This window comes from Anomalospiza imberbis, chromosome 17, assembly GCF_031753505.1.
Source record: "Anomalospiza imberbis isolate Cuckoo-Finch-1a 21T00152 chromosome 17, ASM3175350v1, whole genome shotgun sequence".
Classification (NCBI taxonomy): Eukaryota; Metazoa; Chordata; class Aves; order Passeriformes; family Viduidae; genus Anomalospiza; species Anomalospiza imberbis.
The window spans coordinates 4,068,795-4,096,721 of record NC_089697.1 but is presented as its reverse complement, the minus strand read 5'-3'; the positions used below and the strand labels follow the sequence as shown (position 1 = coordinate 4,096,721).

General features: G+C 47.3%; 2 protein-coding genes across 3 annotated transcripts in view; both read right to left on the bottom strand.

Annotated features, from left to right (window-relative positions):
- Positions 1-85: 85 nt before the first annotated feature.
- LOC137483999 (protein FAM83D-B-like) lies at positions 86-7,271 on the bottom strand. The gene is made up of 4 exons (XM_068207514.1): positions 6,618-7,271; positions 3,878-4,045; positions 3,040-3,164; positions 86-2,717 (listed from the first exon to the last, which is right to left on the bottom strand). The coding sequence occupies exons 1-4, from the start codon at positions 7,065-7,067 to the stop codon at positions 1,763-1,765; spliced, it is 1,698 nt and encodes a 565-aa protein (XP_068063615.1). The 5' UTR covers positions 7,068-7,271; the 3' UTR covers positions 86-1,762.
- Positions 7,272-11,535: 4,264 nt separating this feature from the next.
- Positions 11,536-27,927, bottom strand: part of PPP1R16B (protein phosphatase 1 regulatory subunit 16B) — a 55,997-nt gene continuing 39,605 nt past the window's right edge. For both annotated transcript variants that reach the window (XM_068207512.1, XM_068207513.1), the window contains exons 3-11: positions 22,311-22,381; positions 20,242-20,387; positions 18,956-19,059; positions 18,571-18,695; positions 16,678-16,803; positions 16,245-16,320; positions 15,738-15,867; positions 14,812-14,980; positions 11,536-14,237 (exon numbers count right to left, since the gene is read on the bottom strand). In XM_068207512.1, the coding sequence (XP_068063613.1) occupies positions 13,716-14,237; positions 14,812-14,980; positions 15,738-15,867; positions 16,245-16,320; positions 16,678-16,803; positions 18,571-18,695; positions 18,956-19,059; positions 20,242-20,387; positions 22,311-22,381 (1,469 nt within the window). In that variant the 3' untranslated portion in view covers positions 11,536-13,715. The remainder of the gene's footprint in view (positions 14,238-14,811; positions 14,981-15,737; positions 15,868-16,244; positions 16,321-16,677; positions 16,804-18,570; positions 18,696-18,955; positions 19,060-20,241; positions 20,388-22,310; positions 22,382-27,927) is intronic.

The window sequence follows — 27,927 nt, the reverse complement described above, 5'->3', positions numbered from 1 at the left end:
GCCGGAAAGGACCAAGTGCCGACGAAGTGACTTAGTCACCCCGATTTAAAATGTCAAATAAACAGAAAACAAATCTCAGCTATGATCAGGTGAAAGCCCCATGGCAAAAAGGAGTTTATTTGTAAACTGTTTCTTGTTCCTGTTAGAGTACCTTAACAGCTGCACGGTATAATAAAGCACGTAGAACAAACAAGGTAACTTTACATACATTCAAGAACTGCAGGACTTGAGCTCTTAAAAATACAACTCGATATTGGCTTTGAAGTTGTAATCTTGGCTCCCTCCCTGCATCTTGGTTTCGTGCCAGTGTTCCAGATCCACGAATCAAGCAATAAATTCCTTATCATTTTGAACAAGTGCAGACAGAACTTTTTTCCCCACCTCCAGCTTTAGTGAAGGAGTGTCTGCTTAGAAATCCAAGCAATAAAAGTAGCTAAGCCTCGTTATCCAGAGATTTCAGACAGAAATGCCAAAGTTAGTTACTCTCAACACTAGCAACTTTTTGAGTTATGGATATTTTTATTTATTCATTCATTCATTCATTCAATACTCAAGACAACAGCTGAAATGTGCCATCTACTGGACACACATGCACCTAAATAAAAAAAGTACATAACCCAGACTCCAATTTAATTTGACAGAATTCAGTGTGGTTGGTCCCTGAAGTACTGAGATGCAGGTCTACAGAAAAACAGTACAGGCCAGATCTCAGGGAGAGACTGCACCCACTGCTCAGGTAAGAGACCCAGCAAGCACAGACATGCACAGAAATCTGCAAACAGATAAAGGGTTTGCAAAGCAACCAAACCTCAGGTCCACTCAACATTGGAAGTACCTTCAAAAACCAGAGTGGCACCTTAGTTCCTCTAAACCAAGTTAGTCGTGGAAAAATGATAGAGCAGGAAAGAGTATTTCAGACAGTACAGTTAAAAAGAGAAAAATGTTTATTTAATTCCTACAGTTACTTGTTAATTAACATTACCCAATATAACCCATAACATTCCCTAGTGCATTTGTCAGTTTACTTTTGAACAGGGGTTTTGTCACATGCCCTCAGTGATTGTCTCGCCCTGGAGCTCACTGCAAAGAAGGAAGCACACACACACAGACACAGAGATATTTCTATATCTCTATACAAAGGCACAAGAGCATGGTCAAACTAAAGGGCTAGTTAGCTCATTCAGAAGGCTTAAACAATGGAAAAATAATACAGCTGAAGATAACTTGCAACTGTTTCAACAGACTCTTTGCAACTTTAGTGGAAGAGTAACATATATCACAGAAGTTAGAATAAAATCAGCTTTATGGCTCTTCATAAAAGCTGATTCCTCTCCTGTCAAAGATAAAGTGGAAATAAAAGCCAATATTGGAAAAAAAGATTGAGAATTCCTTGATATAAGATAGATCTCCAAAGCTAATCTGAGCAAGTTCAGTGTGACTCGGATTTTTCCAAATTTACATAAATTAAAACTAGGGCATTAGCAATCCTGGAAATCAGTAACAAGTTCAGTTTTGAAGTTAAATACCCAGAATTAAAATGATCTTCACCACTAATGCATACAAGAGGGATCTCTAAGTTGTTACAATGAAATGTCTCTTTTTCATCACATGCATTGCATAGTATAAAACAAAGTGCTGGAGGGTGGTGTATTAAAAAAGTATCAAAGAAGCAAAAGTGCTGGACGGAAGTGGAAGAATCTTTAGGTACAAAGTGACAGGAACTTGAGACTGGGGTTTGTGTGTTGTGTGGTCAGGGCAGGAATCATTTTTTCAGGGAAAAGAGCGAGGCGTCGCGGAGGCTGCGTAGGCTGGCGCTGATGTCGCGCCTCTGCTTTAGGCTGCACCTGCCAGGGTACTGGCTCATGTAGCTGGCAGGGACACGGCCCCGCCGGGACAGGATATCCACCATGTGGCTCAGCTTCGACCTGATCGTGGAGTAGTGGAATTGCCTCTCTTTGTGCAGTTTTTGGAAATACTGTGCCCTGTGACTACTGGAATATTCAAAGGACCGGAGAGAGGATATTGAGCCTGTAGAGCTTGCAAGAGAGCACTGGGACGATGATGAAGACAACGATTGCAGGCTAGAACTGGATATGGCCTTTCCAGACAGAAAATACTCTTCTTTTGACAACTTTCTGGGAAGGAGGGGTGTTTCTGTGCCCTCCTCTTCCTTCGTCTGTGTCACTGCAGTCTTCAGCAAAATTGATGTCTGAGTGCCTGTCACTCTGGCCGTGACAGAAGCCTGAGTGCTAGTGTCTGCTGTGGCAGCGCTGACCTGAGTGGCTGCATTACATTTCGTCATAGCTGCCATCTCTTCCCATGGGCCAGTTTGAGTTGATACACTTTTCTGTTCCACTGTGGCCACTTGATTGCTGAACGATTCCTCTTCACACAGACAAGAAAGCCGTAGGTTACAAAGCTTTCCCGCAGGAGTATGTTCAGTTTGATCTGCTTTTTCCAGCAATTTCTTTGGAGTGCTAGACAGTCTGGCAAATTCTGCTCTCAAGTTGCCTTCCACAGTATATTCTTTAGAGGATTCTGTTCTGGTCAGCAGGTGATCAAACATGCCACTGTTCCTGCAGCTGGACGGTCGCTTGGGGGTGATGGGTAGTGACTGGGCATAAAGAATCCTGAACTGGAGGTCAAAGTGTTCAACCACTTGACCTGACAACACCAGCAAGTTGCTGCTGTTCAGCTTCCCATCAGACCATGTGAAACTGTTGAAAACAAACCAGGACTCACAGTTAACCTCCAGTGCATTTCCACAGTAAGCTACAGACAGCAAAACTCAGCTTAAAAATTAAGGCAGGGTAAGAAGTCAACAGACTATTCATTTCTGCAGAAAGAACTCCAGACAAGCTGAGTAAACCAGTTTTCCAAAGGTGTTTTCAGATTTGCATCAGCCCCACTTCAACTCAGCTAGTCCATGTGCCATTGGCACTCATTAACATGGGGCAAACAGCAAAGTTAATACATCCTTTTGCAGCAAATCCCCATTTCTACAGCTTCACTGGGCACCAGCAGACCCCAAATACTTGCCTGTAGGAGCCTGTTGCCACTCTAATGCCATCAATTAACATGAACTTCTCCTTGGCTTTCCCGACAATTTTGGCACCTGACCTCATGTAGTACGTGCTCCCTGTGAGAGTTCGAACTCTCATCATCTGGTTCAGAAAAGCAAGGAAAAAAGTGACATCAAATTTAAGGTAACTTGCAAAAACTTTGATTAGCAATTTTACTTAAAAGCAGCTAAGCACAGTATGGAAGACAGGAATGAAATGAGCTTTTTAATATAGTCTGTATATGAGTGGTTTTAGTCACACAGTGCTAAATTCCTGTTAGATTAGGTGAGAACAGTCAGTTCCAATTAGTTACTGCCCAGGAAGGCAGGCGTGTTTTTCCCTCTCCAGAGAAACTTTTACTGCAGTGAACATAAGCCTATCCAAGCCATAACACAGCCATGTCTGTTTATATTCACAGCAGCTAAACAAATCACCTGGCTCACATCATCCAAATCCTCTTAAAAGAAAGTATTAGGAAAGAAAGCAGATGATAGAAAGCTGTACCACCCTTTAGCTTCCCACGTTTCTGTTTTCCTTAGCAAGCAGTTCCTTGAGCCAAAGAATAAAGCTATTTAAACATTGCAAAATTAAATCTCTGAAAATTGCTGCATCCTCAGGACAGGGATCCCAGTGCACACTGCACACAGCACACGGGGCTGGTGCACATCATGGGTGTAGCTCCTACATATGGGCAATAGACAGGTTGCTTTAGCCTTTCAAGGCTGTCTGATGCTTTATAGAAAGGTTTCTTTGATATGCATAAACTGTACCACAAAAATAAAAATAAACCATACTGACCCCAGTTTAGTACTTACACTTTCCTGCTCAGGACAAACTCCCAAATTGTTGCACATTTCCAAGAAATGGGGTACAAAGTCCTGGTCAAGAAGGATGTAGACAGGGACTTGGCGGTTGTTATAGGCATCCTGAAGGTCACTGAAGATCTCAATGTCTGTGAATGAATCCATCACAAGGGCAATCACCTGCAAGGAAAGCCACACCACTTACTCAAGGGACTTATTTTACACAAGTCCACTGCCTCTCCCAGCCATTTTCTCTTGCTGTTATCATCAGGGCCTCATGCACATTCCCTTGTCCTCCTGCACAGTCTCTGGAAAGTTCTAAAAGATTTCTATATTCCCACAACACTCCTGTAAATTAATTTTGCCCCAGCATGCAAAGCATAGGCCTGAAGTGGTTTTTCCTCTGTCTGCTGCTTTTGTACACTTTCACATCCCCCTGTCCTACACAATCCCCTGTAATGTGGCCAGACTGGGGAAGCTATCACAGTGGAATCTGACAAACCATCCAGACAAACCATCTCCACATCTGTTCTCCCAGTGTTTCAAGCAGCTACAGGAGAATTCACTCGAATGGCCTCCTTGCTGTCATATCTCACAAGCCCCAGCTGATTTCCAGACTCTTCCTGGTTTCTATATTCTTACTGAGTTTCTATCCCCTACCTTCACAGGAAATCCCTCCATTCACCCAACGGTTCTTTCAAAAAGGCAAATCCTAAAATGGGACTATCACATGTATGAACCATCTCTCCAGCTAATTCAGAGCCACCTCACACACTGATTTGTTGCTTGAGTCCTCACCCTTCCAAACCACTTCTGTGTAGCGACACAAAGGCATAAAAGATTCAACTTTATGACTGAATTTCCCACTTTTCAATTAAACCAGCATAAACAACAATGAGAATACAAGCACTGTGGGTACCTGGCACTTGCCCTTATCAGATGGAGGCTGCTGCAGCACACCCAAGGTGTATAAGCACGCAACACAGCTGCTCTGTGTGTGGCACAGCCTGCACTTACAGGAAACCTTTCCCACAGGAACAGGCTGAGCTTTGCATTCCCACCTCTGTCCTGCTCCCCGAGGGACTGGTTCTGTTTGGCTGAGTTCTGACATATAACATGCACAAGCACATGGGTATTTCTAGATAAAGTTACTTTATGTTGGTGCTTCTTGCGTGTGTCCTGAGCTCCTTGCCACCCAATCACTGGTCTTAAGTGTTGAAGAAGATTAAAAACCAATAAGATGCTTTTGACAAGACTAGACAAGTAAGAAAACCACCCCTGAAAACAAAACAATTCACATTAATCCTTGGGAGCACTGATGCCTTCATATGACAGCTCAATTCACAGCACTTTTGATTTCTAAGTCCCAGAATTAGCAGCTGAAAAAGAAATACAGTTGTGCCCAAAATGTTTAGAGGAAAGAGAGAAAACCCTTTTATCTACTCCTCCATTCGGGATAGCAAGGACAAGATCACAGCAGTCACTTGAACTAACTGCATTTGAATGCATTAATTAGGGAATAAATTATACAGCATCTGAAGTTTTCCCAGTCTTCACATTAACTTGAGGAACTCAGAAATTATTGAGAAGTATCACACAGAATCTAACATTCAGTAAATCTTAGGGTGTCAAAAATGTCCATTTATGTCCACAAAAACGCTCCCTGGATCAGGCACAGCCACAAATGGGGCAGGAGCAGCTTGCCTTGCTCTCGGCTCAGACTGAGGGAAGGTGTTTGACAGGATGCCGCAAGAACAGTATTACAAAAAAGTACAGCTTTTGGGGGGAATGAATGCTGTTATGGTGTCTACTCGAGTTACCAGACTGGTCTCATATACCTGTAGGGATTGTTTGAGAATAGAGCTTCCTCTGTGACCGTTTCTGGCAAGGAGCCCGTCGTTCATGTCATCCTCACACACTCCCTGAGCTTCTGCCCTCGGAAGGGGGTAGAGACTAAGCTCGGTTCTGATTCAGGGTGTGCCATGCACGTTACACAAAGAGACAGGGGTTGCTTCATCTGGCCACCCAAAAAGGAAGCTACACATTTAAATTTTAGCTGAGCCAATGGAATGGCTGCTCAGGAGAAGGGAGGTTCCCGGCCGGGGATTACAGTTGGAGGCTATAAACTCCGGGAATGCAATGAGTTACAGGGAACAGCTACACCTTCCTACGCCACGTGGTTTTCAAGCCATACTGTGCATCAGAACAAAAGCGTTCACTCCTGTAGGGAGAAATTCCTGTCAAAAGCAATTCTGTACGTCACTTAGTGAGCTAAGGAAGGAAAATACAATCACGGTGTAATATCTACATGTAACCTTCTCTTACAGAAGAGGCTTTTCCTGTGTCACAGCCTTTGAAGGACAGTAGGAGCTTTCTGCAAGCGCAACTGTCCGGCGGAAAATATCAGTGGGGAATCTTGAACAGGAGACCTTTTGCTCCGAGTGAGAGCAGGATCAGCTGGATACAGCGGCTGTGCTGGCCAGGGCAGCAGCGCTGCGCGACGGGGAGCTCTTGGCGCATCACCCAGAGCACCCGGGAAAGGGAGGGCTCGCAGATGCAGCAAACAGAGTGCCACTTTTTCTGTATTTTCGAGCTTCTCCTCCTTAATCACACTGTCTGTTCGACATGAGTTTTAAAGCCACTTGGATACGCTCGGCGTCCCATGGCGACGCGCAGCGGTGCCGATTTTTGATGTGCTCGCAGGGGAGAGGGGCCCGGGCAGGGCAGAGCAGGACGCTCGCCGCGCACTCACCTGTCGGGCGGAGCGGATCTGGCGCCGCACCGCCTCCTTGCAGCCGTAGATGCTGTCCCCGCAGCCGGGCTGGAAATGCGCCTCCACCCGCGTCAGCCCGCGGAAGGCGCCGCTGGCGAAGCCCGTCCAGCCCAGCTCCAGCGCCGGCGGCTCCAGGTCCGAGCGCTCGGGGAAGTAGGTGAGCGACGAGGCGTCCAGCGAGGCGCCGGCCGACGGCTCGGCCGCCGGCTCCGGGCCCGCGGCGGGCGGCAGCGCGGCCCGAGCGATGTCCTGCACCTCGGGCTCCGACAGGAAGGGCGGCAGCTGCTCCCGCCGCAGGAAAGCCCGCAGCGCCTCGGGGCCGCCCGCCACCAGCTCCTCCAGCGCCAGCCGCTGCGCCTCGCTGTACGGCCCGGCCGGCGGCGGCCAGCGCCCCGAGCCCTCCTCCAGACACTGCGACGCGTTGGCCATGGCCGGAGCGCGGCTCCGAGCCCGCCGGGCGCTTTGCGGCGAGTTTGAATCCAAACAGCGCGGCCGCCGCCGGAGCCTTCCCCGCCCCGCGCCGCCGTTGGCTCCGGCAGGGCGGCACCGCCTCCGCCGGGCGGGACCGGGACGGAGCTCCCGGCTGGGGACAGCCCTGCCCGAGCCCTGCTGCCCTTCAATGGAGCTCCCGGCTGGGGACAGCCCTGCCCGAGCCCTGCTGCCCTTCAGTGGATCCGGGACAGCCCTGCCCGAGCCCTGCTCCCCTTCAATGGAGCTCCCGGCTGGGGACAGCCCTGCCCGAGCCCTGCTGCCCTTCAGTGGATCCGGGACAGCCCTGCCCGAGCCCTGCTGCCCTTCAATGGAGCTCCCGGCTGGGGACAGCCCTGCCCGAGCCTGCTGCCCTTCAATGGAGCTGCCGGCTGGGGACAGCCCTGCCCGAGCCTGCTGCCCTTCAATGGATCCGGGACAGCCCTGCCCGAGCCCTGCTCCCCTTCAATGGAGCTCCCGGCTGGGGACAGCCCTGCCCGAGCCTGCTGCCCTTCAATGGAGCTCCCGGCTGGGGACAGCCCTGCCCGAGCCTGCTACCCTTCAATGGAGCTCCCGGCTGGGGACAGCCCTGCCCGAACCCTGCTGCCCTTCAATGGAGCTGCCGGCTGGGGACAGCCCTGCCCGAGCCCTGCTGCCCTTCAGTGGATCCGGGACAGCCCTGCCCGAGCCCTGCTGCCCTTCAATGGAGCTCCCGGCTGGGGACAGCCCTGCCCGAGCCTGCTGCCCTTCAATGGATCCGGGACAGCCCTGCCCGAGCCCTGCTGCCCTTCAATGGATCCGGGACAGCCCTGCCCGAGCCTGCTGCCCTTCATGGGAGGGGCAGGGATCGCGGAGCTTTTGCCCGGAACAGAATCAAAGCCCTCTGAGAAGGGCGCTCGTCATGCTGCGTGCTAACCAATGCTGGAGCTAAAGCCTTGAGCGCTCCCACGGAAGGCAAGCACAGCTTTGGCTGTCCAGCTTGTCTCCAGCTCCAACTGCCGCCACTTCACAGAATCACGGAATATTCTGTGCTGGAAGGGATCCCCAAACCTCATCAAAGTCAAATTTCTGGCTATGCACACGGCAGCACCAAGAATGGCACCATAGCCTTGAGAGCATTGTCCAAACGCTTCCTGAGCTCTGCATTTGAAACCAAGTTACACCCACCCACTGCCTAGATTTCCTCTTCTAGACAATCCCTGGCTGTATGTAGACAGCTGAAAGGCAGAGATATTTAACAGAGTGCCAAAACTCAAACCAGTTAAAAAACAAACCAACAAACAAACAAACAAAAAACCCTCAGTGGCATTTTTGTATTATTAAAAGAAATTTAATATAATTTTTAAATTAAAAAATTCAATCTCTATTAAAGACACTGAGTCAGGTGCTAATACTGTCAAACATATGCTTTTGGCATGAGTTTTACATAAAGTTTAAGATTTTATGCATTGCTTCAACATGTTAAGAAACCATCTTCATACTTACAGTAGCAATAAAGTCAATTCCATACAATATCAAATATCCTTTTTTAAAAAAAGTTTTAAATATATTAGACTCTGATTGCCAAAATGCCATTTTATACACAAAGCTGCTAATACAATATACAGTTCTTACATTATTTTTTTTTTCTTCACATAAAATACATTTCATCAAGTTTTATCTGTACATCGTTTATTAGTGATCAATGGAATTACGAGTTATTGCAGAAGGCTTGCCATCATCTCTTACTGTCCTGTACACGCAGCACTCCCACCTGTACCAGGCTTATCCACACTCCTGCAACCTCACACTGCAATCTAAAGGCTGAAGACATGGTGGTGGCAATACTAAGGCTGCATCTGCACTGTTTAAAAACCCGTGTCTCCCCTCCAGCTGTGGGTGGAGATCATTGCATTGGTGTAGCTGTGGGAACAGGTATCTCGAGCAGAGTCTCCTCTGCTACAGCTTCCACGGCTGAAATACAGCAAAATATTCTAAGTCATAATTGTGCCATGGCAGATGTTGCCCAGAGAGCCCAGTGGTACTTGAATTGTGTGAGAGAACTGAGAAGCCCTTTAGCAGTTTGGCCAACATGAAAACAGAATAAAGGTGAAGAACAAACAAAGGGAGAACTGTTCTGTCGCACAGCAAAACAAAAGAAAAAGTGTAAAAGTGTTCTGGTATAAGAGGTGAGACTTTGCTGCTGCAAGCACATTCTGAATTCTGCCTGTAGAGAACTGACACACCAAAGCAGTCAACATGAGCTGTTAAAATACAGTGAAGCCCCTGTGCATTTCCTTTCTGTGTATTTAGGAAGAGAGAAGTGGCGATCACGAGAGAAATTGAAAGGGCAATTAATAATGTCACAATCTGGCATGCTCTGGACTGCTACCCCCTTGCAAAAGTCTCCAAGTTAAAAATCAGCAAGAACTGTATAGTCACCACAAACCTTCCAGAGACAAGTTACCTTTAGCAAGTATAAGGCACAGAAATAACCCAGGTGTAGGGAGAAACCTTCCAGCAGACAAACAGTTCATCCATGGCTCACTGGAGACCAGTGCTATTGCTTTCTCAGGATATTCCCTTTTCCATGGTGACTGATGTAGTTTCAGCAGGGATGATGGGGGTAAGCTCCAAGACTGAAGAAAAAAAGACACTAGACGGAAGCTGTAATTTCATTTGAGAGCTTTTAAGGGATTTCAACCCCATGAAGTAAGATCCTGCTCAATAAACTCAAGAATTCACTGCTTCCACTGAGTATTGCACTGAGTCATTATTGCTATTGCCCTGCCATGCTCTTCCCCTTCCCTACCAGTTCCTCATCTAGGTGGTTCTTCAACCACACCTCCAAGATGGCACCGAATCACTTCAGCTAGAGTCAGTTCTTCCCAAAATTGGGAGGGTTTTAAGATTCAGGAGCACCAAAGAAGTGAAATTAGGTGGGCTGAAATCACATAATGTGGTATGTGAAACACAGATCCAGGTCTGATTTCAAACAGATCCCAGCAATGGGACTTAAGCCTTTATCTAACATTTCAGTGCTGAGCTCACCAAAGTAGAGACATTGTTTTGAAAGATACTTTTTCCTCCATCTAACAAATTTCTCTCAACATGGAATGTAAATCTGCTCTCAACCACTAGAAACAGTACAAATTCAGCACACAGGAAAACATTGTGAGGAGAAGGAAGGGTTATTCTCATGCAGCTCTGCCTGCAACAGACAGACTTGTCAGTACATTCACATTCTCAGATCTTTGCACAGTCTCTATGAACAGCTATAAAACCTCTGGCTCACTGGTAACTGAACTGGGACTCTAATCTGGCCTTGAATGTGTAATTAGATATTTAGTGATCTTAAAAAACCATTCAGTATATCATAAAAACTTCAAATGCTCCTCTAATAAAGTAAGATATGTCAGTCAAAACATGATTTTTAGGTTCTACAGCTTTCAGCCATACTGAGATCCAATGAAACAGCCAAGTGCCCTCTGCTCTGTACCTCAGAGCTTTCCCCTGGGATGGCCTTTAAAACACACATATATCAAACCACCACTATTGTTGTGACACTGCTAAATTTTACAGTGTTATTCCTAGAGGTAGGCTGCTACAATGCCTGTGTGGAGAACCTGTGTGTTTTTTATTCCCCCAAAAGCCTGTTTTTCTCCACAAAATAGTCCACCAGAAGCAAGTTAATTCTCCACCTAACAGAATCCTTCATCCCAGACCTACAACCAACAGCTCTGCCAGTGCTCCACAGGCAGTGACCATTATATCCCAAATGTCACCACACAGAAACATGAATCCATTCCAGGCCATTCTTCAACAGCCTTCCAGCTCACACCATGGTGCAACTTCAGCCCAAAGCCAGTGGTAGGTAAATACTTGGCAGGGCTGTGAAACATATCCTGCAAAATTTATCCAATACTGCCTCTTACCATTAATAACTCTCCTGTCTGATTAAGAATGGATTACATTTGATCAGGCACCACTAGGCTTCACAGCTAGGATGATGAGTTCCCAGAGTTTTACTTATGTGAAATACCAGTGGAAGCCAAAAAGCTGTTTGTCTAAAATGGACTTGTTTCCTGCAGTTTTAACATATTAATAGCTCTCAGCGAAAAGAAGCCTCAAACTACTTTACACCATTGCAGTCAGTGATCTCCTTTTCATTTCCTTGGAGTTAGGCAGGGTTCAATACACTTGCTAGCACAAAGTTGCTCTGAGAAGGAAAAGGGCCCTACTCCTCCTTTGCTGGGAGGGAAGGCAACATCTGGGCCCAAATTTTGCACCATATACAACCTAGTAAATAGCGGCACCAAAATTTGTTAGAGTGAGTTCAGAAATCTCATCAGGATGGATGTGGAGAGACAAACCTCACCACCATGGGAGAAGAGAGGCACCTGAAAGATCATCTCCCCAGCTCTGAACAACAGCCAGGCCACACTTGGTGTTATCCCAGAATAACTTACTCAAGGTAATCAGAAGATCCACTGTTAACCACACACAGGTGCAGGAAAGTCTTTCCAGTTACCAAATCATCCTCTAACTACTGGAGAATGATTTTAAAAGCTCTGCCTTTAGCAAAACTGCGGTTTTAAGTGAACCACATCAACTGCTACCACTTTCTAGTTTGCACCTGAAACTGGTGAGGAAAGAGAATTCTGTCTTACAATTCAAACCATTGAATTGTCAGCCTGGTACCTCACAGGTCCAAAGGTGTCTCCTGCACAGCGTGGCCGTGGTGGTGACACACAGCCACCCCTGCTGCCTCGAGGAGCCCAGAGCCCTGTATGGAAAAGTATCCAGCCCCAGCAATGGGTGGATTTGATGGGGGGCAGAGGGTAGCACTTAACAGTCACTGGCAGCCTCAGTCAACTTTTTATAGCCTAGAAAAAAGTTAAGGCTGTGAGGATCCCCACAAAGAGAGAGTACATGTGAAAGGGAATGTTGATGTCTGACAGGTGCCAGATAAAAGGAAAATGGGTAGAAGGTGCATTTGCTGTTGCTTGGCTGAAGCACAACTACATGAGCTGGATTTAATCCACTGAGGCTTACAGAGACCCAAACAGGTTCATGTCTTCAGAGTTTGGAATTTAAGCTGCCCAAGAAGACACATATTCATGCAGGCAAACAGGTGTGTGACAGCCTCTCTGTGCAGAGGAGTTAGAGATTTACAGTTATTTCTTAGATACAACTCAAGTGTGGCCAGTTCCTCAGAGCTGTCCCACACTCTCCTCTCACCTCCCCCAGGTACACAAAGCCTGAACTTGCAAAGCCAGTGCCAAACCCCCAGGTTACCCCATGCCAGTAACAGGGTAACCAGGTGGGCCGTCAGAGTTCACATGAACTACACCAAGACAGCGTTGGCACTGCAGCTGCTCCACAGCAGAGAGGCTTTGTTAAGTGTCAGGCAACTCCCCCAGACACAGAGGCATTTAAACCTTCCTCTGCCAGCTGCTACCCACTGCTGACAGCTTCAGCAAGGGAGCTGGAAAACAGAACAAAACATCTGTCCTGCTGCAGTGTTCAACTACCACAGCAATGGTTACAGTTATTTCTCAGCCAAAGACTGCAGGTTAATGCAAGTGTCGTCACATCTACGGGATTAGAAATGCTTTCATGGCATTCCTAGGTTAGTGTTGGCAAGCCTTTCCTTCCCATCCCTCCTGAGCCGTGTGGTTCTGGAAATCCAGAAAAAATCAGAACACAAAGCATATTGCCCCTAGTATCTGTGTTGAGCATACAGAGTAAACAAACAGAATCAATAGGAAAGTGAGATCAACAAAAGTCTTTTCAGTTTTAACAAATTGAGTCTAAATAGTACAAATAAGTTTTTTTAAATTACTTATCCCAATATAGACCTTTGTCAATATTTTATTGCAGTATAATTCTATTGCCAGGGCCCCTTTATTGCAACATCAGTCTTAAAGCCTATTGAATGAAGCCTGTTCCAAGAAAAGTTCTGCTTCAAACCTGATGGCAGTCTGCAGTGACAAGCTGACACGAGCAGAACAGGACCCCCAGTGCACAGTTTGTGACAGTGAGCTGTCACTGCAAGGAGGTAACACCTTGCAAACTTCCTAAGTGCAGCATCTGTGCTTGCTTGTTGCTCCGGCCCAGGAAGTGCTGGATCCAGCTGTGTGGAAAACAGCTCTGTCCACTCTTGCAAACCTCACATGGGGGCTGACCTCCCCTCCAGGATATGTACATCACTCAAGAGTGAAAACACAGGTGTGAACTGTCACCTTCCAGCTGCTCGGTGACTTACAGCAAGAGGAGACACAAAGACTTGAATTCAGATCCTTTCTTTGTTCCAAGGCATCTCATGACTTTCCAAGGATGGGGAGGCAGCACACCATACCTTCTTCCCCAGGGAGCAAGACTCAGGAGACTCTTTTGACATCATATTGATGTGCATCCCTCCTAAGAGCCTTGCTCCACCTGCATTACTCATCCAGCTGCAACGGAAATAATTGGCAGGGTGAAGTACAATTTGAGATGAACAAGGCTGCCACAGTCAGGCTGTCCATAACCAAATTCTCCCTTTGAAATGCAAACAACCCGGCCACTGCGATAGATCCAACCAGCCCACCCACGTCTCGTGTCCTCTGGGGTGACACACAGAGCAGACTAGGAAATCCTGCAGCACCCATGCACCTTCTCTTCCATTTCCTCCATGGGAGCTTTGAATTTCAGCAGGGGTGGATCACCACTGGACACTGTGTAATACACTGAGGTCCCATTGGAGCTGTAGGGAGAAGTCCTGGATTCGATTAAGTGCGACTTGGCCTCACCCACGCTCTCAGCAACTCCTGCCACGCCGGTGCTGAAGTGGGTGCTGAGGAAGGGGTGCTGGAGGAGTTTGGCTGCAGCTCGCTGCCGCTTCAGTTCCGACAGCGTTTGGTGGTTGTGCTCCTTGTAGGTGCCCCAGAGCTGCGGGGCCTCGGGCAGCCCGGGGTTGCCGTAGGGCAGCATGTGCCCGGGGTTGCTGTCGGGGTCAGCGTGCATGCTCCAAATGTCCCCGTTGGAAAAGGTGTACTGGTAAGGGCTGGCAGATGCCATCAGTCCATTCTGGAGCGGGATCTCGGTGTCACACTGGGTGCTTTTGTTCGCTAGCTCCGGGAGGAGGGAGGAGTTCTCCAGCACTGAATTCTGTAACAAGGCATAAAAGAGCATTTTCCCCCATTCCCCATAGCAGGGTTCATCCCTGTGACAAGCTCCTAAGTCTGCTTACACTCAGCCTTTCTACCAGACAGGTGCTGCAGCACAAACATTGAATTCCCCCACTAATGCTGTCAGCTCCAACCAGGAACTGTTTCCCAAACAGGACATGGTACCTTAACTTTGAAGGCCTCACACACAGGCAAAAATAATATGCTTATCTACATAACGTGACAATAACTTAATTAAAAATAAGTCACTGCAAAGCAAGTTTACAATTCTTTTGTGCTTACCAGTTTGTGAGCTTTACAATGAAAGGCAGACACTATTTTTTTGGAGCATCCTGGTTTGTTTTTATCTCAAAACTATGTATGCAGCTGTACACCCAAAATAGGCTTTCCACTTGAATGGGACATCCCCATTACACCAAACAAAAATTTGCTCTCTTGCTTACACCTGGTGGATGAGGTCTACAAATTTTTCAGCCACCTTCCACCCAACTGCTACTGAACCTGCACCACCAGCCCTCCTCAGTGACTCCCATGAAATAGAAGAGATTCCTTACAGGGTCTGTATTCTCCTGGTCAGACCGAGTCTCCCCAATTTCTCCAATGAGACCTGAGTTTCTTCCTTCTTCTGCTGCTCCCAGTTGCTGCCACACCATGGCCTCCTTCTCACACTCCTTCCTGTAAAGGTTTGTCCTGTCCGAAAGGCTGGCCCTCCTCACCACCTTCCTGTGGGACAGGGACAAGGGCATCAAAGCTGTGAGCAGGACATGACATTTCCTCTTAGCCTGTAGCTCTTCTCACCTCCTCCTCCTCCTCCTCCTCACACTTCACAGCCTCTCCCTCTGGAATGGAACGTGGATTCAGCTTCCTGGCACCCACACAAAGCGAAGGCACAGGCGTGGATACTGAAGGTGGGAGGAATTTTAAGGAGCTCTAAACTGGCACTGCAAATCTGTGTTAGAGCTCATGCAGGTCACCTTATGGACCTATTCTGCAGCTGGTGAAGTAAATCTAGAAGAGAACAGCCCATGGGCTGTTTAGGGAGCTTTGTGTGTGCAGGACTGCTTTGGTGTCTAGTAAACATCTCACAAATACCTCTGCAAACTGTGTCTCAGCACTGCATCTTGGCCACGTGACATACTACTGAAAAGCTCAAGTTAATCCACTTGAAGCACTGATTTTCCAACACCAATTTCAGTGGTTTAACAGGGTAAATTCTTGCCATTTGGTCCTGTGCTCTGGGCACTTCTTAAACCACACCGGCACAAAACCATTTCCCCCCCAAGAATTAGCACCTCTTCCTAGTGAAAAAGCCACTCTTCAAGGAGCTCTGCTTTCAGCAACCAAAGTGAGCTGCTGCCTTTCCTGAGTTCATTCAGAAAGGATAGATGGGTTGCTCTCACCGACCTCAGGGAGCTCTGCAACCACACGTGGGTGGCCAGGCCAGTGCCCCAAGTGACCTGCAGGGAACAGCAGAACTCACCCCCGGCTGCCCGTGCTGGAGGTCCTGCGGCTCAGGGAGGATTTATGCCTCATCTGAGACTTCATGATCACATCGTGTTTGTGCTTCAGCTCCAGAAGCAGTACTTTGAATTCCTCCTCTTCACACAGATCTATGGCACACACAGACCAAGCCCTTTGTCAGATAGTTCTCATTAACACCATGTTGCTAATTGTGCCTTCCTAGTTAGACACCCAGGTCTTAGGGCTGCACACAACAGCAGGGAGGCTCCCAAGCACAAGGGATAACATAGGAAACACACAGCAGGAAGACTTGGTGCTTGGGATATGCTTTCTTCCTTCTTTTTATGAGCAGGAAGTAGTATTTTCTGTAGTAAAGTGATGCTTCAAAACTTCAGTCCCAGTGAAAGAAACTTTAACTTTGATTCTAAAAGGATACCTAAAACATTATGTTAATGCTTCTGAAAGCACCACATGAGGACTCCAGCCACTTCTAAAATATTTCTTTCTTTAAGTTTCATAAACTCACCTATTGGCATCTCATCCAAAGATGTCCTGGCACTCAAACTAGCCCCATGGGACACGAGCAATTCAGCCATCTGCATCTACAGAATGGAAAGAAAGCCAAGTTGACAGAGGTATTTCAGGCAATTTAGGCTTTCCTCCCTAAAGCTGAAAGGTTGGAATAAGATGAGAGGCAATGGCAGGCAGGTTCAACTCGCCTCAAATAACTCTGGTATGTATATGATGTTAAACACTGTTCCCACCCATCCACCTGCACTGGCATGCTCTGCCTGAAATTTCTCAGCAACCAGTTCTTTTTGGTGCCCATGGGATCTCCTCTGATGCTGTCCAGAGAGCCCAACCCCAGAACATGTTTATTCCATCTTCAGAGTACTCCAATTTGTCCAGGCAGAAAGAAATGCCACCCTCACATATGACACTTTCAGCAAAATCCTTACCTGTCCCCAGAAAGCAGCAGCATGCAGAGGTTCCCAGCCATCCCAGTCCTTAACATCCAGGCTTGCCCCCTGGTCAAGAAGCACTTCAGCTGCATGCAGATAACCATTGGCTGCAGCAATATGCAGCTAGGAGATAAGGAACAGAGCATGAGCCGCCTGCAAGGACCACAAATGGTTTTATACACTGAGTTTCAGAGGATTTTCTTGGATAATGTTTGAGCCTAGAGCTGGACAGGCAGCACATTTCACACTGGGCAGATGACACCAGGTCAAAAGCAGGTCGTTCCTGTTATTAAAGCTCAGTATTGCCTGCATGTAGTTCTGTTTTGAGAGGAAATTGCTTAACATTTCTTAGAATAACTTAGATATATGGATGAGAAAAATAATGTATTCACATTTTAAATCAGGGGCTTTTAAGTGCTTCCCAAGCTGTAGGAAGGCTCCATCAAAACACGAGCCTGCAATGCAGAACATCATCCACTCTAAGTTCTGCATTCCTCATGCCAGAAGAACATCTCCTCTTCCCCACTGAAGTGCTGTGGATGTGATTTTTTAAAATCAAATTTACAGCCTGCTTTAGTCAGGACTCTCTCTGTGCAATTGCACTTCCAGCCACATCATAATTATTTTCACCATTTGAAAGTCAAAAACATTTTAAACCTTGGCTACTTTAACTTAAGGGAGTATGATTTTTCAGATATTGGCTTCCAACTAGAGCCACCACTTTGGAGACATTCAATAATGGTCTCTTTTAGTCCCCCAACTTCAGGTCTTGGAAGATTTTCATAATTGCAGTCTGCTGTTGCATCTCTGAGCAAAACATTGACCCATGCACTGCTCTGAAGGGATTGACTCCACTCAGAGCTCCTCCTACTTCAGTTGTGCTAAATGGGAGAATCAAAGCTTCTTTTCAAAAACTTTTCATGAGGATGCCACCACATGGAGTAAAAACTTCATCTGGAAATAAATCCTGATGCTTTCTGGCAACTCAATTAATTTCTACATAAATTTTATGCCACATTCTAGAGGCCACATAAATTAATAAGGAATCAGTTGGGGATGATACAAAAGGGAGAGCCCAGAGGTCTGCTTAAATGTATGTATATAACCCTTGTTAAAGGGGAAAATGTGTTAAAAATAAGCTGCAATAAGAACTTCAATCATCCAAGCTTACCTTAGAGGGAGCCTGCCCTCCCCTTACACTTCTGGTATATGCTGAAGGTGACATTTAGATTAAGAAACTGAAATGCACGGCCATGGCCTGGCCCTCAAGCACACGAACCAAGTGCCAGTATATCGGTTATGCCTGGACCCAAGCATTAAATGACCATGGTTGTATGAAACTCCCAGCACATATGACCTCATTACTAAACTTTCCCTAAGCTGGGACTGCTGTAAGATATGATTTAGGAGACACATTTGTGGGGTGAAAAGAACTAGGATTGTTCAGCCTTCTCAGTCCCTGTGCAGACAAAAACCAGAGGCCAGCTTGCTTTGTGCTGTACTCTTGTCCTGGGTGCCCGCCTCTGCCCAGGGCCAGGTGCCACCAGTGTGAACAAACACAGCAGCCACAGACTCTGTGTGAGCCAGACCCACACAAAGCAGAAAGGAGGCAGGAAGACTCCAGGGTTCTCAGCACTGGATCCTGCTCCTGGGAAAATCAAAGAGCTCTCACATCTCCTCCACAGGAGTCCAATCAGTCCATGAGAAGCAAGAGGTTACTGGGAGGTCTTCCAGGCCCAGTTCCCTGCAGGTCAGCAGATGTGTTATGGTCTCTGGGACTTCTCTCAGTGACTTGCACCTGTTGGTTTTGGGTAACTCCTGCTCCAGGGCAGGTTTCATAACCTCTGGGCTGAAGGAAAGCAAAACTGAAGCCGCTGCAGTTTCACTCACCAGCGTAGCACCTTGGGCATCAGTCCTGTTCAGGTCTTGGCCAGTTGCAAGTATGTCATGAATGTCACAGATCATGACCTGCTCCGGAGCAGCTCGCATCTCATTGATCCTTTCCTGGGTAATCCCTGTTAAAATTCCAGTTAGAAAAAGGACAGTTGGAAAGGTTGAGTAAAGTAAGACTTATGATCCTGGTTGATATGACCCCACATCCTTCACCCTCATGATCTTTAGGAATCAGAATAACCAGACTGTTCAGGTCCCAAGAAATTATGCCAGGAGCAGCTCTCTGCTTTTCTCCAGAGGCAAATCAAGAGCTGAGAAACAGGGTATTTTTTAGTACCACACTGACCCATTTCTGGATTTTACATAAACTCAGTCTCCTTACCTTGATAGGCCATGCAAGTCTCAATGACATCCAGGGTTGGCTCATCTTCACAGAGGTCATATGGCATGTTGCCATCTGCATTGACTGCCAACAGGTCTGCTCCACTGCAAGGGGAAAACTGAGTTACACCAGCAAGGACCTCAGACGTCCTGGAGCAGACAGTGCCAAACCCTGGGATAAATGCTTAGGAAAAAGTAACTGGGATTTGATAGTTGCCCAAATGCCACCAGGGTATGTATGAGATAAGAAAGATTTGAAGCAAAGTTGTGGAGCTATGAATGGAGAAGATTAATTCCAGAACTGGATGAAAGGCAGCACACTACACCTCCTTCCTGAGTCAGTAATGCCCTGTGTTCCACATCTGCTCCATTTTTATAACCCTCATCCAGAAATTTCCTAACCCGAGTGGGAACATCCTTCAAGGGATGTTTGACTGCATCCTCTTCTCTCCTTCATTATACAGTCAAAGAAAAGCCAAATTTTCAATGCTTATCTCCCAGATGGCAGCACCACAGGGAGAAGTCTCCCTCCCTGAGGAAGAAGCAGCAGGCATGGCTGTGCAAGGCAGCAGGTTAACACTCCCAAAGCACCGGCACTCTGGGAAAGGGAGGAGAGGGCTCCATACACAGGCACAACTACCTGCTCCAGGCAGGATTCACCACAGGTGCTCATGGAACAGCTCAAAACACACCTGGTTTCCTTCTCCTTGCTGGCAAGTCTAGGAAGACTTGATCTTTAGGGACTTGTCAAGCACCCTGTGTCACCACTGGGGATCAAATATTGCAGGAAGTTTAATGATCACTAATTAAGACCCAGTGAGACAGGTCACAAAGTTCACCCAGGTGTCTGAGTTACACAAACACACTGCTGCCCTCCTACACTAGTGTCTGCTTGACTGGGGCTGCAGGATCTGAAGTGCTGTTTAGGAGCTTGAGGGTGGATCCTGCTGGCTGCTCCTGTTTCTACCCCCCCAGCAATCACAGTTCCACAGGCACACACAGACACACCAGAACACAGGCAAAAAGGCACAATTTTTGGTCCGGTCTCCAAAAACTTCACAAAACTGAGCCTAGTCATTCAGGGTTTTATTGTCTCCTCAGCCTTTCTGCTCCTCCTCCTTCACTCCCTTCACCCCCAAGCAGGAAGGACCCCCATGAGCAGCCTGAAAGCAGGGAATCATCACCACTGCTGCAATCTCCCAAGGTCCTAAGCAGTCTCACTTTCCATCCACAGAAGCTGTGGGTAGAATGAGACCCGCAGAAAGGACAGACACAAAAGCCACCTACTGCTGGATGAGGATCTTCACCAGGTTGATGTGACCACACGTGGCTGCTGCATGCAGTGGAGTCCACAGCTCGTTGTCCTTGGCGTTGACGTTGGCCCCGTGGCTGAGGAGGAGCTTGACTATGTCCTCATAGTTGTCTATGCAGCACTGGGGAGGAAGAAATGCAGACAGATTGGGGGTTTTTAAACCTTGGGAAAATGAGGGTTCATACCTGCTCAGCTGTAAATTAATAAAGGGCACCTGGACATGGAAACCTACTTTATCCTGCACTGCTTGGCAAGGAGCATGTCCAGCAGAGTTAAACACCAAACTGAGCCCCATCAAAAAGGCAGAACACCTACACTGGACATACCAAAAGGTCACTGGTGTTTTCCAGGGCCTTCTGGTGTGGGGGCAGAAGCAGCAGGGAATAACAGCAAACATGCTCACAGCTTCTATTCCACTGGGTCTTCCATATTCAAGAGCAAACATAGCAGAAATTCAATGTAACCAGTATAACCACATACCAAGGGATGAGCTGACAAACTGACATTCCCTTTTCTTAGGGAAAATCCCACACACTGGCATGTGATGAGCAAAAGTCTTCTCAGGAGCTCACGCTACCTACCACAGTTATCTGGAGAGGCACAAATTGGATTCCCAGAATTATGAGGCCCTTTGCAGGGCACTTTTCACTTCCCAAAAAAAAGCAGCTTCCTTCCTGCATTTAGAGTACAGCCCAGCAGGCCAGAAGGGCCTCAACCTCCTTCTTTTGGTGAAGGTGGAATATGCTCTTTGATCCACCTCTTGTTCACCCCTAGACATGAATGTACAGGTGTTAAAGACATTAAAATAAGATTTATTCTTGTGCAAAAAGCCTGTTTGTGGTCTGTGCATTGCTGCAGACCCACACAGCTCAGCACGCAGTATGGGCTGTTAATGGGGCTGAATTCCAGCACACAATTAGCATTTCAGCAGCTGAGTGACAAGGACCTTTCAGGTACTTCTATTTTGTTCACTATTTGTACATGGAAGTAGGGTTAAAGTCATGCCTGTCACACAGCCAAGTTACACAGAAATGGAAGGAAGTCACATGCACTGGAAGGAATGCTAATGTGCCCACTGAGGGGCTTCTCTGTGCCCAGGGATTCAGTTAATTCCAGTGGATACAAAGCTCCCATCAGAACCCCCAAATGCACCTTTACAACCTCTCAGTGGGCAAGGTGGGATTCTCCAGCCTTTAGAGCCTGGCTGTGAAAGCAAGGAGGCTGTCAGCGTCTCTCTGAGTGCAGGACAATATCTCTTAGGAGAGGTGATGGTGGTGGGACCTTTTCTTCCAGAAGCCAGTTTGCATTTTTAAACAAACATTTCATCCAGCTTTGAAGAGAGCAGGCGACTGGCAAAAGAATCCAAAATCCCAAGTCAATGGGAGCATTCAGAGCAGGGAGTTATGGCCAGAAAGCCCTGAGTGCTCGTGTGACAACCATGCCACTGTTGTTTGAGGCAGTGGAGGCGGCAGCTGCCAGGCACAGCCAGTCCCACGTGCCTGAGAAAGAATAGAAAAACCCTTATGGAAACAGCACAGGGGCTGCAAGGAAGGCCACAGACCTATACACCACGATAGCAAGTCTGTATTTCACTGGTGATCAGCTACTGCCATCTCATACAGACTTTGGAAGTCCCTGAGCCTACAACGAGCAGCAGTGGATTCTTCAAGCATCTTGTGCATCATTTATTTAAATCACTTTCAAAACTCATGGCTTGCCAAGGTCTCTAAATTTGAGTTAATCTGTGTAAGAATTTAGAACCTAGTCCTACAAAAATTAAAGGGTGGGGGAAATGCTGTTCACATGTGAAGTCCAGCCCTGAGCTCTTATTATCACTGAATAAAATCTGGGATACAGCAAGAAAATGATCTGATCTCAGTTTGCTCCCCAAGAAACCAGATTGGCAGCACAACATGGTGAAGTTTCACTGCTTTAACTGAGGAAAAAAAAAAGAAATCTAAGAGGTGTCCCTGTTACACCTGGGCAGGTTGGCTGAGTGGGCAGCAGGAGAGCCAGGGAGGTGTGAGCTCCTGCCACGCCTCACCTGATGCAGCGCAGTTAATCCATCCTCGTTGCACAGGTCGGGGCTGATGTTGCTCTTCAGCAAGTAACACACTGCAAGGCAAGCACAGGGGAGAGTCAGAGCAGCCACCCTGCCACATCTCATGCTCTCAGCCAGCCCTGGACAGTTCAAGGCAATGCAATTCACACCATCAGTGTGGGCAGAGCTGCGGGAGCCACAAGCCCAGCGCTGGCTTGTCACCGCAGTGAGAGCAGAGCCTTCCTGGTTTTATCCAGCAGAGAGCACCAGAACACAATTTTCCTCCAGCTTCCTTCCAAAGGATGCTTAGCACAGTTACAATTTTCATTCAGTTCTGCTGGAACAGTCTCCATTTTTGCCGTGTGCTTCACAATGCCTGAGAGTGCAACCTCTGCACTCTGTGGCCCAGGAGAGCCCAAAGGGGATTTTGGGGTCCTGAGTTACAACCATGGAAAAGATTCCTCCCACCATGAGAGGGACAAGGCCTTGCCTCAAGAGGTAATCTATCCATTCAGGGCCCTGCCACATTGAATACACCAGGGCTGCTTTGGACATTTCACTTGAGCTGCTGGGTGTTTGGAGAAAGCTTCCCAGAGGCTTTAGTTTTTAATCACTGCTTTGGGGGCAAAGGGCAGCATTTATTCCATTAAAATGCAAATTTCTGAAACACATGAAAAGTCATTAGACCCTAGATGAAAAACTTGCACAGGGCAACAGCAACAAGGTTGGCAGAGGGCATAAATTAATAACAACACCAGAAACTCTTCAAATTCAACACTGCTGACAGATCTTGACGGTCCGTGCCCATTTTCTGTTGTTTCCTTGTTCATTCCCTGTTTTTTCTCCAGAGATTTGACCACCTAATGCTTTTCCTACCTCAAATGTCACTGACAGCACAAGCACAAGCCAGAGGTTCATAATCATCTCCCCAGGGCCAGAGCAGCAACAGACATTCACGTCACATCTTATTTGATGGCAGGCATGCAAGCACTGAGTGAAACCAGAGCTGCACAATCAGGAACACTGACAGAGCCAAAAGGGCAATAACTTTCCTCAGAGCTGGCAATCACAAACACTGCAAGGCTGCCCACTCCAAAGCATCCTGCAGCCTCTGATCCCTGTGCTGCTGTCAGAGGGAGCTCTTTCCCCAGCACATCCACAGGGAAAACCATCTGCAGGGCTGTCCCTGGGGACAGAACACTTCTGGCATGCAAAACAGAACATGGAAAACACACCCACCATGACATCAGTGATGATTTATGAGGCTTTGTTTAAAAGATCTGGAAAACGCACTTGCAAGAAAGGCAAATCGAAAGCAAAGTGAAATTTTAATTGGAAGCCACTGCTCTGACGTTATCACAAAGGCAGGCAAAACCAGACAGAAGTGAAATAAAACACTTCACATCACACAGTTCTTTCACCCAACTCAAAATGAATGCTTGAATTTACTTTTGTTGCAAATAATTTCAAGGCAATGACACCTGCTTGATGAAGCTGCAGCAAAAAAAAAAGCAGAATACAGCAAAGACAAAACTCATCCAGCACCACAGTGAATCCAAAGCCTCTGGGTTTTTTCCCAGCTCAAAGGCCAGTGCAGGAAGCCCTCGCCTACACTGGACTCATAGCCCCAACACTTGCATGCTTTACAGTAATAAGAGCACTGAACCTCAGCCAGTATATCCAATTTAATGACTCTGCTTCTACTGTTTCTGGCCAGCCCTGAGCTCCTGCTCTCCTTATCCAAGCTGAGTGATAGACGAGTCATTCACCAGTGGGTCTGCTTGTCTCTTATTTACTTTGGATGCTCTGCCATCAGGGTTTTAATTCAATCTCAGTCAGTTAAGTGCCATTGTGTACTAATGACACACAGCTCCATAATCATGTTTTGCCTGATTATGGAGATTTGGACAAGTAGATGCTGGCAAATTAACCTTGTAAGTGCTGTCTCTCCATGGAAAGAAGCGGCAGCATAAATCCCAGCTTGTTACAGGGTTTTGTGAATCAAAGGCACTGTGATCATGGCTTGACAGAGCTTGTAAGAGGCCCTGAAGGGTTAAGATTCAGAGAAGTTTTAATCTTACCCTAAAGAAGCATTGAATTCTTCACTAACCCCTGCAACAGCCCTGTGTTCCCAGTGCACTTCCCCTTGGCTCCCTTCTGCCCTCAGGACAGGCTCACCTTATTTCCCAGTACCTCCTAACACACCGAAGACTGACAGCCACGAGACACCAGAAAAGGGCTCAGAAAAGTCAGATAATGCAGCTAGGTGTGCATGTGGCTCCACTGAGTCCAGGCAAACAAGGCACGAAGAAGAGATCAGACTGCTTTCTGTCCAGTCCTAAGCTGAAGATTGCATGTCAGGGCTCGGCAGGGGAGCACAGGTCAGGCAGCAACAAGCCCTTATTCCTGCCCAGCAGCCCAAGTTCACAGCAGAACACAGCCCCAGTCCTGCCCAGCAGCCCAAGTTCACAGCAGAACACAGCTCCAGTCCTGCCCAGCAGCCCAAGTTCACAGAACACAGCCCCAGTCCTGCCCAGCAGCCCAAGTTCACAGAACACAGCCCCAGTCCTGCCCAGCAGCCCAAGTTCACAGAACACAGCTCCAGTCCTGCCCAGCAGCCCAAGTTCACAGAACACAGCCCCAGTCCTGCCCAGCAGCAGGGCATGGGGTGGCAAAGAGCAGCTTCAGCACCCCCTCTCCCTGTGAGCTGCAGAGGCACATGGAGGGAGGACATGGACACCTTCTCCATGCCCACTACCCAGGAACAGCCCTTCCCAAACAGCCAGGAAGAACAAGTCCTCCTTTCTGATAAACTTCAGGAGAAATTGTGCATTTGTGGGTTATCCAGTGCCCTAAGAATAGGAAAGGGGGGCTTATCTTGATGCTGTGCAGTGCTGGAAGCTGGACCCTCACCTGTGGCAGTACCAACCTGCTCTGCTGCTTCACACACAACATAAGTTACAGGGACCTGAGTGTGCAAAATGCAGAAGCACTCTGAAGAACTCTTCAAGCCCTGCTGGTGTCACACGCTTCTCTGCAGAGCCCAGCACCTTCTCCCCCACCTCCAGGCATGACTGATGCTGCACAGGTAGGATGCAAACCCCTCAGCTCCCAAGGACACAGATTAATCACCCAGCACAGCTGATCGCCTTCTGTCGGCCCAAGCCTCAGCCTGCACTCGTGGAAGGACAATCCCCCCGTGCTCGTGGAACAGCACAGAAGTGAGCCCTCTGCAAGCCCCTGAGCCCCACAGAAGGGGCTCTTTGGGGTCACACCAGCGTGTTCAGCAGCATCAGGCTCCACGCTAACACCACGATTAACTTCTTAGAGAGCTCAGTGCCAAAAATGCTGAGCTCTGTCAAAGCTGCGCGTGGGTGGAGGCAGGTGGGGAGCAGGGGCTGGGTGCGTGGAGATTCTTTATTACGTGTCGAGCACAAGTTGTGGGAAGCAGTTCCAAAGGCATAGCAAATGAAGGAATGAAAATGATCACAATAAGAGCTGGATGAGCAAATTGTTGTGAATAATTCATTGCAAGTTATATTAACTGAGCGATCACTCAAATGTATTTTCCATTATTCTCCTTGCTCTGCCTATAATTGAAACTCTCACACACCAAGATGGTGTACATTAATCTTCAATTTATATGTTATCATTCACATCTGTGCTGTGTTAAATGGAAAAAGCTCCCACAACAGCTGTAAAAATACAGCCTGGGTTTTAAGCCTCCCTCCATCAGATGTCCTGGGGCAGTCTTAGAAGGATTCTCCTCCCAAACACAGCAAACCACTTCTCAGGAGCTCCTTTTCCTCCCAGCCTCACTTATTCTCCCCAAAAACTAAAAAGCAGGGGAAAGGCAAAAACAACACTGCAAAGGTCCTAAGGAAAACTCAACACAGGGCAACTGACTCTCCAGCCTGAAGAGATGTTGCAGAGCTATCATTTCTTATTGGTGTTACTTCCCACTGAGTTTACACTAGAAGCAGCTTTTCCAAAAAAGTTCCAAAACCAGATGAAGGGAAAAAAAAAAAAAAACAAAAAAACTCTGTTAGTGTAGTTTCCCCTAAGTCAATAAACTACACCATAAAATCCTGGATACTGTTACACTCCCATCTATACTAAGCACTTGCATACCTAAAGCATTAATAACTCATAAGAGAAAAAGCCAGCTGGAACTGATATGGATACCATGGAGGGATTAAAAAAAATTCCAACAGACACCTTCCTGATAGGAGGTCCTAATTCCTCCCAAAAATATATAATGACAAACTGCCTCTCCTGGCAAGCAGGCTTACCTGTGTGTTCCGAGTTTGCACACACACAGAGGCCATTACTTTGTAAAAACCCAGGTTTGTCTCTTTTTTACTCAACAATTTCTCTTTGAAATCATCCAAACTCTTCAAGTTCACCTTTTGGTGAGCCAGGTACTTTCAGGCCACCTTTAAAAGACGGGGTCTCTATGACAGTACAATAATTTCTGTATGTTCACACATGATTTCACTGCATAAAATGAAGTTTCATTTATGTTTCATTACAAGTTTGGGTTAATAAACCATTTTTACGCATTGCTCCAAGTCCCTTTCACCCAAATGCAGCTTTAGTCAGAGACCCAGTGTAGCAGAAGAAGCTCCTTCCAGCATTATTTGTAGTGACATACACACAGGGGTGCTGGCAAATGTCTGCAAAGACTGATCCCAGCCTGCTAGGCATGGCACTGTGGAGGAGCTCAGCTACTTCAAAGCTGCACATTTACTGCTGTGGTTGTGCAGGGATATTTATTACACAGGAGAAACAATGCCAGGAAAACAGCACTGGAGCTGTGAGTGCTCTGCCAGCTCCCTAGCCCAGCATACAATGATACTCACATTTTACAGCCTATCTAAACTCTGAGCAATAACAGGATGAACTCACTCAGCCTTATCCTCCACTCCCTGCAATGTACAGCTGATAGCCCATGCTGGTCCATTGATAAACTCCACAGCTCCCTAAAGCTTTCTGAAAGACAGAAAAACCCCACAGAAAGCAAAATGCCATACTCAGCTTCAAACACAGAGTACTCCTAAAAATAAATATGGCCCAGTTTGCCTGCTGAGCCAGCCGCTGAGACATCCCATCCTGACTGATCACTGAGCTTTCTCAGCAAGGTTCAAAGCCTGTTAAACACTTCCCACCCAGTTTATAGCCAGGCACACACGCTGCTTCTAATATGCCCACAAAATCTGGCAAGTCTGGAGAGAGGCCAGCAGAGCCCCATCTGCTCGGTGCCACATTCACAGGGCAGGCACACTGCACGCAGCCACACTGAGTCCAGGTGCTGCTTCTCTCAAGGAAAATCTATTTCTGACTTTGATGCCTCTTAGTTAAGAGGGCACAGCCCTCCTCAGCCCCGAGGAGCCTGTTTTTCACAGCAGGCTCCTCCTGTATGGTTGGGAGCCTGGCTTATGCAAGTTTTATTCTGACAGCAAGTCAACAAGTCGTACATTTATTTAAGGCACAGAGTCCAATTCTTTCTCCCCCTGTTTGTGCATATTTGAATCCATTTTTGCTTTATGCTTTGACCCTTACCCATCACTGCAGCACCACAGCAACAAGAGCAATGCTACAAAGGGACAACCTCCTACAG